An 11,820-nucleotide genomic window follows, 5' to 3' on the forward strand; every position below is an offset into this window, starting at 1 on the left:
ATAGCCAGAATTTATCTCAAGGAATCGATCCAAAACCACTCTGCTCACCCATGTCACAACTAGACGGTACTGATCACGTTCCTGAAAAGCTTCCTAAGCGTATCTGTTGTGTCTTTTGCCGAAATAGACTCGGTTGGGATTGCAAAAATGCAAGAAAACAGTTCGAAATGATAAACCTTGTGTTTCAAATTTTGACTCATAAGTGGCCATTGTGCCAATTTGGGTACACCCCTGTAAAATCCTGAAAAATATTTTTTCAGACTTTTTTTCTTATTTTTTTGTATCTTTGTGTTGGCAATAATTATTGGATAGAATCAGGCGTTACTTTGCGGAAGTTCATGTTTAGCAAGAAACAGTTAAAAATTGTTTTGCTATAATCCGCCAACAGGATAAATCTGTATGGTCAAACATGCAGTTACAAGCTAAGCACCGCTTACCTTCCCAACCAAGCAATAAAGCCAAGTTCCCAAGCAAGCACCGCCACCACCATTCACATGCAACACCACACAAGACTTTTCCACTACTCTCGACGCACGTTTCGCCCCGACACCGGAGCATCCTCAGGAGATTTCGACTTTACAATGCTGTATTGTCAAGTGACGTTCTAATCAAATGCGCGGTATTATATACTGTTATTTAGTCCCACAACTGTTGCCCCGCCCATTACCCCTGTTAATGATTCCTAAACGTCGGTGCCTGTCAATGACAGCAGCCGTCAGAAAAAGTGTTGAAAGACAGCAGCTGTCAAAAACTCAAAATTAATTTCACTTCTCATCTTTTTCGAAATCAGTAATCACCATTTAACTACGAAAATCAAGACACAAAGACAAAATAATCACCATTTAACTACGAAAATCAAGACACAAAGACAAAGTGAGTGAAAAGTTTTTTGTTTTACCAAAGATCGAACATTTTTGGTCTTCGAACCGCACGTGATAACCTTTGTTGAACCTAAGTTGCGCACAGGCAAGACGAAATACGAGCTAAGAACAAGGAATTGAGGTACCTAAGTCCTAACAATTATGTCCTAAGTCAATCTAGATTCCCTTAGTTGTCCCATCTTATTTGCATAGCATTAAAAAAAGTGATCAATTGTTTAGATGTAATACGCGGCTTATAGCCGGCCCGCCATTTTGTCATTATTTGTCACATAATTTTCTTCATTCAATATTAACTTTTCAACAATTTTCACAATTTACATCTAATTACCAAGCTAATTACATGATTAGTTTATAGTTTTGAACAAGATACTTTGATTACAGTTGATTATTATAGAATTTATTTTAGTTTATTAGTACAATTTCTTGTTTAAGTTTGTTAATTTCCCTACTTAATTAAAATGTCAAAATTACATGAATTAGTAAAGAAAAGAGGTTCATATAAGGGTCGGCTAACTAAATTTGAGAATTATGTAAGTAGCTTAAAGAGTGTATCTGACTGCAGTCAAGTTGATAAGTTAGAATTGAAACTTCGCATGAATAAAATAGAAACTATATATAATGAGTTTGATGAGGTTCAAACCAGCATTGAGTGCTTATCATTGCCTGAAGAAGAACAACAGAACCAGTCTTTGCAGAGGTCTGAATTTGAAACCCAGTATTTCTCAGTAATGGCTAGGGCTCAACAACTTTGCGATGCGTTCAAAAGAAAAGAAAGGTCATTCAATCATGGTGATAATGCCTCGGTTTGTTCTGATTCCTCCTCTAGTGATCAGGAAAGTGTTGTGAAGGTGAAGCAGACAAAGAGTGTTGTTAGGGGAGTGAAATTACCTACAATAAACATACCCAAATACAGTGGCGATTGTGGAAACTGGCTCGAGTTCCGTGACACTTTTATTTCACTTATCCATGATAACTCGAGTATTAGTAATATTCAGAAGTTTCACTACCTACGTGCGTCTTTAGAGGGCAGTGCAGCTCAGATCATTTGCTCATTAGAGTTTTCTGCATCTAACTATTGCTTAGCTTGGAATGCACTATGCGAGCGGTATGACAACACACGTCTATTAGTGCAAAACCACATTAAGGCTATTTTTGAACATGAATCTATTAAAAAGGAATCTGCATCTTCTCTACGTGTACTCATTGATATGTACAATAAAAACTTACGTGCATTACAAATTCTCGGTGAACCAACAGGGACTTGGGATACTTTAATAATTTACATTATTTGTCAAAAATTAGACAGCCGTACTTTACGAGATTGGGAGGAACATAAGGCCACCCACAAACAAGTAAATTTAGAAATTTTTTCCAAATTTTTAAAAAATAAAGCTGACTTATTAGAAACTATCGAAAACAATAATAACAAACCGGAAACTACATCTAGGTCTCATACTACTAGAAATGTCAAAAGTTTAGCTTCAGTTGCAAACCCTACACCTAAAATTTTTAAATGTCCATTGGACCAGGGAGAGCATCCACTTTATAAATGTGATTCATTCATACGCATGAAGGTACCAGAACGCGAACAGTTTGTAAAAACAAACAGGTTATGCCGAAATTGTTTTAGATTAGGTCACACTGAGCGTTTATGCAGGCTAGGCCCATGCCGTCAGTGTACCCTTAAACATAATTCGCTGTTGCATCCTAATTCTGCCCCTGAAATCTCGACTCCACCTGCAGCTGCGATAAGTCTTTCATCATCATGTTGCCAACCCGGTGAAGTGCTTTTAGCTACTGCCATCATTAAGATTCGAGATGCCAACAATGTATATCATGATGTAAAGGCAGTTTTAGATTCTGGTAGTCAAGCCTCCTTTATTTCTGAACATCTTCTAAATAAGCTAAAGTTGAATTTTGATAACATTAAATTTAAAGTCTCCGGAATCAATAATTTAGTTTCTACCATAACAAAACGTTGTCAAGCAGTAATACAGTCCAGACTCAATTCGTATCAGACAAAGGTTTCTTTTCTAGTGTTACCAGATATAAGTTCATCTCTAAGAAAATCATTAAAACCAAATTTATACAACATTCCCCCCGAAATAAAATTGGCAGATCCAGAATTCTACAATCCGTCTAGCGTTGACTTACTGTTAGGCGCAGACATTTTCTGGGACTTGCTCTGCACAAACAAAATCTATTTAGGCAAAAATTCTCCAGTGCTTCAAGATACTAAGTTCGGCTATGTAATATCCGGGCCCACTGGAACGACAAACATACAAACAATTTCATGCAATTTTTCTCAATTCGATTCAATACAAGAACAACTCGCTAAATTTTGGACTATTGAAGAGTTAGAAAGTTCTGACAAAGATGCATCTTTGAACGACAATGATCTTTGTGAGAACCATTTCAAACAACACATGTCCCGAGATGCAGATGGAAGATTTTCTGTAGGCATTCCGATGAAAGGCGATGAGTCTACTCTAGGAGACTCATTCCAACGCGCTAAATTAAGTTTTCTTTCGTTAGAAAAGAGACTACAAAAACAATCTACACTTAAGGCAATGTACATCGACTTTATGAATGAATACAAAAATTTAGGTCACATGTCTGAAAGTGACATAAACAATTTACACACAAATTCATACTTCATGCCACATCATGGCGTTTTACGCGAACAAAGCACTACAACAAAATTACGAGTGGTCTTCAATGCGAGCGCTCCCTCATCTAGTGGAGTGTCATCGAACGATTTACAACTAATTGGACCCACAATCCAGAGTGATTTACTCTCAATTCTACTTCGATTTCGACAACATCGATATGTACTGGCAGGTGACATCGAGAAGATGTACCGCCAGGTATTAATCAATTTAAATCAGCGTCATCTTCAACAAATTGTCTGGCGAGACGATCCCTTCATGCCACTAAAAAGTTATAACTTAAATACGGTTACATACGGGACGGCTTCTGCGCCATTTTTGGCAGTCCGTTGCCTCAAACAGCTCGCTGACGAATGCGAAAACGCAGATATAGGTCGAATTATTCGCGAAGATTTCTACGTGGACGATCTTATCACAGGCTGCGATACTGTTGAAGGCTTACTACAAATCCGCAAGCAGATCACTCAAGTGCTCGCCTCCGGTTGCTTCAATTTAAGAAAATTCAAGTCAAATGTTTCAACTTGCAGTGATGATAGTTCTGCGATCAATAACAACGGTACCGTCGATTTCAGCGAGCATGAGCCGTCAAAAACACTTGGATTAATTTGGTCTCCGTCCACAGATGAATTACTATTCAACATAAAAAATTATGTTCCATCTAACGCTGATGTCACTAAAAGAGTTCTTCTTTCAACAATTGCGCAAATCTTTGATCCGTTAGGGCTAATAAGCATTTTCACTATAAACGGAAAAAATATTTTGCAACGCTTATGGCTTCACAAATTAAATTGGGATGATCCCATACCTGAAGATGTTTTAAATTCTTGGTCTAAATTTTTTAAAAGTCTCAATCAACTAAACGATTTAAAAATACCACGACACGTAGTGTGTCACAACCCTCAGGACATTCAGTTCCACATTTTCTGCGACGCATCTAAGGACGCATACGGCGCTTGCGTTTATGTTCGATCAGTCAGCACTACGGGCGCTGTCAAAGTGCATTTATTATGTTCAAAAACTCGCGTGTCGCCTATAAAGCCAACATCTATGCCGCGTCTCGAACTCTGTGGTGCTTCAATGGCCGCAAAATTACTCGAAAAGGTGCTAGCAACAACTCGTTTACCCTACAGCAGTTGTTTTTTATGGACAGACTCATCAGTTGTACTTAGTTGGTTAAAAACTCAACCCAATAAATTAAAACAGTTCGTTCGTAATCGAGTCTCAGATATATTGGAAAGGACTAAAAACTATCCGTGGCGTCATGTGCCTACTGCCTCCAATCCAGCAGATCTTTTAAGCAGAGGAGTTGGCAGTAATCAGCCAAACAAATTGAATTTTTGGCTAAACGGACCTAATTTTTTACTTGATAATGAGAACAACTGGCCAAACAAAACCTTTAAATATATAGAATCAGACTTACCAGAAGTGGTTTCAGCGGTAGCATTATCCGCTGAGCCAAGCGAACGACTTCCTTTTTCTCGTTTTTCCAATTTGTTAAAACTCAAAAATACATGCGCCTACATTTTGCGCTTTATAAAAAATTGTCGTAAATCTAAAAGCGACCGACTATTGGGTCCCCTCACTTTAGGAGAAAAACAGCAAGCGTTTAACACTTTAATAAAATTATCACAATTCGAGTGTTTCCCAGAATATTACACGATAGCATTGGGCAAGCCACTACCGACAAAGAACAAATTACTATCATTAAGCCCGTTCGTTGATGACAGCGGTTTGCTTAGAGTAGGTGGTCGAATAAAAAACGGCAATTTCTCGTTTGACAAAAAACATCCAGTTTTGATAACATCTACACACCCACTTACTAAATTAATATTCCAAAGTGAACATTTTCGTTTAATGCACGCGGGCCCACAACTTTTACTTGCTTCCATTCGAGAGCAATTTTGGCCACTTGGAGGTCGAAATCTAGCCAAAAGTACAGTGCACAAGTGCCACCGTTGCTTTCGAATGAAGGCACAATCAACCTCACCTGTTATGGGTAACTTGCCTAGGCAACGCCTACAGCCAGGTTACCCATTCCAGACGTCTGGAATGGACTATGCCGGTCCCATAATCGCACTCAATAGAAAGGGACGGGGTTGTAGAACTATTAAAGTCTACGTAGCAATCTTTGTCTGCTTCGCCACTAAAGGCTGTCACCTAGAGCTAGTGAGAGACCTCTCTAAGGACTCGTTCTTGTCAGCGTTACGTCGTTTTATAGCGAGACGTTCTAGACCATCAACATTGTTCTCAGATAACGGAACTCAATTCGTGGGTGCTCGCAACGACCTTTATAAGTTCCTCAAATCTAATTCTGACTCAATTGTGAACTCTATGTCCGATGAAGGCATCGAGTTCAAGTTCATACCAGCGTACGCGCCCCATATGGGCGGTTTATGGGAATCGGGTGTGCGATCCTTTAAATCTCATTTAAATCGCGTCTTAGGAAACGCTCACTTAGATTTTGAAGACTTATATACTGTTCTTGTTCAAATAGAAGCAATACTAAATTCACGCCCCCTAACTCCCCTATCAAATGACCCACAAGACTTGACTCCACTGACTCCTGGACATTTTTTGGTTGGACGACCTCTAACGGCTCTACCAATGCCTGAATTACTGCACATCAAAGAACATCGACTCACTCGATTTGAAAGATTGGAGCAAATGCGACAGCACTTTTGGTCAAGATGGCACAAAGAGTACATCGCGGAATTGCAGCAACGCACCAAATGGCAAACCAGCAAGGGCCTCGTTCTGCAAGAAGGAACACTCGCACTAATCAAAGACGAAGCATTACCGCCAATGAAGTGGAGTCTCGGCCGTGTTATCAAGGTCCATCCGGGAAGCGATGGAGTCTCTCGAGTTGCAGATTTACAAACATCGAAAGGAGTAGTGCGTCGCGCATTCAACCGCATCTGTCCTCTTCCGGGGGAGGATGTTAATGATTCCTAAACGTCGGTGCCTGTCAATGACAGCAGCCGTCAGAAAAAGTGTTGAAAGACAGCAGCTGTCAAAAACTCAAAATTAATTTCACTTCTCATCTTTTTCGAAATCAGTAATCACCATTTAACTACGAAAATCAAGACACAAAGACAAAATAATCACCATTTAACTACGAAAATCAAGACACAAAGACAAAGTGAGTGAAAAGTTTTTTGTTTTACCAAAGATCGAACAACCCCCCTCACCCCCTGTACTACCCCCGCCCCCCTCCAGTCTACCCCTTCCAAACAAACGAAGCAACGGTGAATTTTAAACATTAACTTGTTCATTGAGTAATTTAAATTGATTATTATTATGTTTTATTATTTCTAATTGTTCGAACATGCTCAATCGAAGACCTTTATCGCAAGTGTGTAGGATTTTATATGAATGGTCGGATGATAATTTGTGTCCACTATCTAGGAGATGTTTAGCAAAATGTGATTTTTGGGGTTGGTTGTTCCTAACCGCGGCTAAATGTTCTTTGTAACGTGTTTCAAATTTACGACCCGTTTGACCGATATATGTGGCTTTGCAGTCTGAGCATTCGAGTTTATAAATGCCGGATTTTTGTTTGTTGTTTAATTTATCTTTACCGTTGCAAATATTTTTAAGTGTATTATTAGTCCTAAATGCAACATGTATATCATGTGCTTTAAGTGTCTTAGCTATACGCTCGGACACTGTTCCAAAATAGGTTAGACTGGATTTGTATTTGTTTATTTTATCTGATGGCGATGAATATAAATCCTTTTTGATCCGTCGTAGTTGTTGTTTTTTTATTATATTATTAACAATATTAATGTTGTACCCATTTGCCTGAGCCATGTGGTAAATAATTTTTAATTCTTTTAAATAGTTTTCTTTCTCAAGTGGAATAGACAGCAACCTATGAACATAACTATGGAATGCTGCGAGTTTATGTTGCCTTCATCCTGTCACCCTTGCAGGCAACATAAACTCGCAGCATTCCATAGTTATGTTCATAGGTTGCTGTCTATTCCACTTGAGAAAGAAAACTATTTAAAAGAATTAAAAATTATTTACCACATGGCTCAGGCAAATGGGTACAACATTAATATTGTTAATAATATAATAAAAAAACAAAAACTACGACGGATCAAAAAGGATTTATATTCATCGCCATCAGATAAAATAAACAAATACAAATCCAGTCTAACCTATTTTGGAACAGTGTCCGAGCGTATAGCTAAGACACTTAAAGCACATGATATACATGTTGCATTTAGGACTAATAATACACTTAAAAATATTTGCAACGGTAAAGATAAATTAAACAACAAACAAAAATCCGGCATTTATAAACTCGAATGCTCAGACTGCAAAGCCACATATATCGGTCAAACGGGTCGTAAATTTGAAACACGTTACAAAGAACATTTAGCCGCGGTTAGGAACAACCAACCCCAAAAATCACATTTTGCTAAACATCTCCTAGATAGTGGACACAAATTATCATCCGACCATTCATATAAAATCCTACACACTTGCGATAAAGGTCTTCGATTGAGCATGTTCGAACAATTAGAAATAATAAAACATAATAATAATCAATTTAAATTACTCAATGAACAAGTTAATGTTTAAAATTCACCGTTGCTTCGTTTGTTTGGAAGGGGTAGACTGGAGGGGGGCGGGGGTAGTACAGGGGGTGAGGGGGGTAATGGGCGGGGCAACAGTTGTGGGACTAAATAACAGTATATAATACCGCGCATTTGATTAGAACGTCACTTGACAATACAGCATTGTAAAGTCGAAATCTCCTGAGGATGCTCCGGTGTCGGGGCGAAACGTGCGTCGAGAGTAGTGGAAAAGTCTTGTGTGGTGTTGCATGTGAATGGTGGTGGCGGTGCTTGCTTGGGAACTTGGCTTTATTGCTTGTTTGGGAAGGTAAGCGGTGCTTAGCTTGTAACTGCATGTTTGACCATACAGATTTATCCTGTTGGCGGATTATAGCAAAATAATTTTTAACTGTTTCTTGGCAATAATTGATAAATATAAAAAAATCTAAGGTTATCCTTCTAGTTTTTCTTTGGCCTCAAATGGGTTAATATTCAAATGAAATTGGAACTACGATTGTATGGAGTAAGTGACGGAGAGAGCCCTGTTAAGTATACTGATTTTAATATACTTACTGATAGAATCGAAGATTACATAAATGATACACATAAAAACATGAAAAGGAACACAATACAAAAGGAAGAAACAGAAAAAAACAATTGTGTTCAAAGGCGGCCTTATTGCTTAGACTTAGAGCAATCTCTACCAGGCAACCTTTGCTGAGAGGAGAAGCTAGTGTTGGATAGTAGGTACTAACACGCAAAGAATTATTAAAAAATAGTAATGCTTTTATTAATTAATTAATTATTATTTTGATTAATTACTTATTTATTGGGAATTTTATTGGGAAAAGACTTTGGTCATTTAATAAGTAATAAATTACATCAAACAGTGATCAACATATGTAACCCAGGGGCACCATATGAATATATAATTGAAAATTTAAAAGGCTGCTGTTTAGATAAATATAGTACAGTTGTCTTGTTGATAGGTGACAGCATGCAAATAACAAAAAAACAAATTTTGAGAAGTTTTGCATACCTATTGGACCTACAAGAAAATACGGGTTGTAAATTCATATTGTGCACTTTTCCTTACTCTTGCACTTTAACCCCAGCACAAAATAGGTATGTCTATAAACTCAACATGCTTATTAATAATTTAAGTTTTGGCCATAGGGATTATATTCACATAATAGACACGAATAATTTTATAAAAAAATTTTCACTGACAAAGGATACAATGTACTTGCCCCTTAGTTATAAGAAACAAATAGCTACCTTGGTAGCTTGTAATATACAAGACACAGCTATTTTTAGCTTGAGTTCTTTTGAAAACGGTACATGTTGTACTAATAATATAGACCTAATTAGTAATACTACTAATTCCAGTTTTTTTACGTTGGATACAAACTATTATAATAGTTTGGATACAAGTAGTTGCATGGACACTACTGTAAACAGTAATAAGATTTTAAACTAAGTAGTGCGACAACAGATAAGCTATGTAAAATCAATCTTGTACACCAAAATATTCAGGGCTTATCTGGCAAGGAACATGAGATAGAACTATTTATTAAAAAATTTGATATTGACATCTTATGCCTCACTGAGCATTGGCTCAATAGTTATCAATTAATAGTAAATTTAAAACATTATCAATTGTCAAGTGCGTTCTCTAGAAAGAAAGCTATACGCGGAGGGTCTTTAATATTAACCCGCAACAATATCAATTATAAAGAACGGAAAGACATTGTTAATCTTTCATTGGAACGCACTATTGAGCTGTCCTGTGTTGAGCTGGAGCGCTATATTGTCGTGTGCGTGTACCGACCCCCCTCAGGTGACTTTGTTCTGTTTGAGGACGTTATGGAAGAGGCCTTGAGGCGGATATGTAGGTCATCAAAAAAGATATTAGTTTGTGGAGACTTCAATATTGATATTTTGCTTCACACTTCTTTTACTGACAGATTACTCAATTTATTTAAAAGCTTTAATTTACAGAAAATTTTCAATGAACCAACACGGATAACTGCAAATTCAGCCACTTGTATAGATAACATTTTCTGTGACTGTAAGATTGTCGCAAAATCGATCATGACGAATCTAAGATCCGATCACTGTGGACAAATGATATCTGTTCCCAGTGATAATCAAGACATAACAAAGTTAATAAAGTATAGGCCAGTAACCACTAAAAAGGTAAAGCAGTTCAAACTAAAGGTTTTAACTGCTTTACCTAAACTTGACTTTACTCAGGGTGGTCCGGATGAACACTATAATGCTTTTTTTGATCTCATAAACTCTCAATTTAATTCTACCTTTAAAATTGTAGAAAAAAAACTGTTTAAAAATCTTAAATTTAGTGACTGGGCTACTGTTGGCATCTATAAAAGTAGAAATAAGTTGTTCGACTTGTATGCAGAAAAACAATATAACTACACTCCCACATTTGTTGAATATGTAAAAAATTATTCAAAATTATTCAAAAAGGTTTGCATACAAGCAAAGTCACTCTGCATAAAGCAAAAAATTATTAATTCTGATAATAAAATTAAAGCAGCTTGGGATATCATCACGGATGAAACTGGGAAACAAAAAGTGCATAACAATAAATTGGAGCTAAAAATTAATAACCGTATTATTGACTCCAATATTGAAATTGCAAATACATTTGAGAATTTTTTCCAGAACATTCCAGTCATCACTACTAGTTCCCTTAGCTCTTCACCAACAGAAGCCTATGATCTTCTCAGGGCCAATGTCACTGAATGCGGTGTGTTGTTTAGGTTTGAATACGTTACTCCATATGACATTGTTAAAGTGTTCAAATCTTTACAAAGCAAAAAAACCGGAGATCTGTGGGGAATATCAGTAAAAATAATTAACAATATTATTGATATTATTGCGCCATATCTAGCCTTAATTTTTAATGAGTCTGTGGATACAGGCGCTTTTCCAGATCTCATGAAATGTAGTAAATTGATACCTCTTTTTAAATCGGGTAGCAAAAGTGACCCAAACAATTACAGGCCAATTTCAATTTTGCCAACACTGAGCAAGATATTTGAGAAAATCATGCTCAACCAACTGCTTCAGCATTTCAATTTAAATAAGCTACTCCATTCTGAACAGTATGGCTTCACTAAAGGTCGATCAACAACCGACGCGGCCGCAATGCTGTTAAAGCATATATTCAATGCGTGGGAGGGGTCACAGAATGCCATTGGTATTTTCTGTGATTTATCCAAGGCATTTGATTGCGTTGAGCACGAGACTCTTTTAGTTAAATTGAGCCACTATGGAATCAAAGACACTGCGCTTGGTCTCATTGCGTCCTATCTTAGTGATCGTATTCAAACAGTATGTGTGAATGATGTGAAGTCATCCGGATCAGCCTCACTAATGGGTGTTCCTCAAGGCTCTATTCTAGGTCCTTTCATGTTCTTAGTATACATAAACGATTTACCATATGTAGTCCAAAATATTTGCGATATCGTACTATTTGCTGACGATACGTCTTTGATTTTTAAAGTCGATAGAAATAAGGACAATTTTGACGATATAAATGGTGCCATATCTCAGGTAACTCACTGGTTTACTGTAAATAATCTACTTTTAAATGCAAAAAAAACTAAGTGTATTGAATTCGCACTGCCCAATACCAAGAACACAAGTAACATTAATTTAATGATAAATAATGATATT

The 11,820-nt window shown here is 37.1% G+C and overlaps 1 protein-coding gene across 1 annotated transcript; it reads left to right on the forward strand.

Annotated features, from left to right (window-relative positions):
- The first annotated feature begins 687 nt into the window (after positions 1-687).
- LOC123877048 lies at positions 688-6,729 on the forward strand. The gene has a single exon (XM_045923564.1). It carries the CDS (start codon positions 1,340-1,342, stop codon positions 6,500-6,502), a length of 5,163 nt encoding a protein of 1,720 aa, XP_045779520.1. The 5' UTR covers positions 688-1,339; the 3' UTR covers positions 6,503-6,729.
- Positions 6,730-11,820: the final 5,091 nt, after the last annotated feature.

The sequence above is a fragment of the Maniola jurtina genome, chromosome 22 (assembly GCF_905333055.1).
Source record: "Maniola jurtina chromosome 22, ilManJurt1.1, whole genome shotgun sequence".
Classification (NCBI taxonomy): domain Eukaryota; kingdom Metazoa; phylum Arthropoda; class Insecta; order Lepidoptera; family Nymphalidae; genus Maniola; species Maniola jurtina.

Bases quoted from the DNA above. Each gene is read 5' to 3' on its own strand.
- LOC123877048 (XM_045923564.1), top strand. From the start codon at position 1,340: ATGTCAAAATTACATGAATTAGTAAAGAAAAGAGGTTCATATAAGGGT.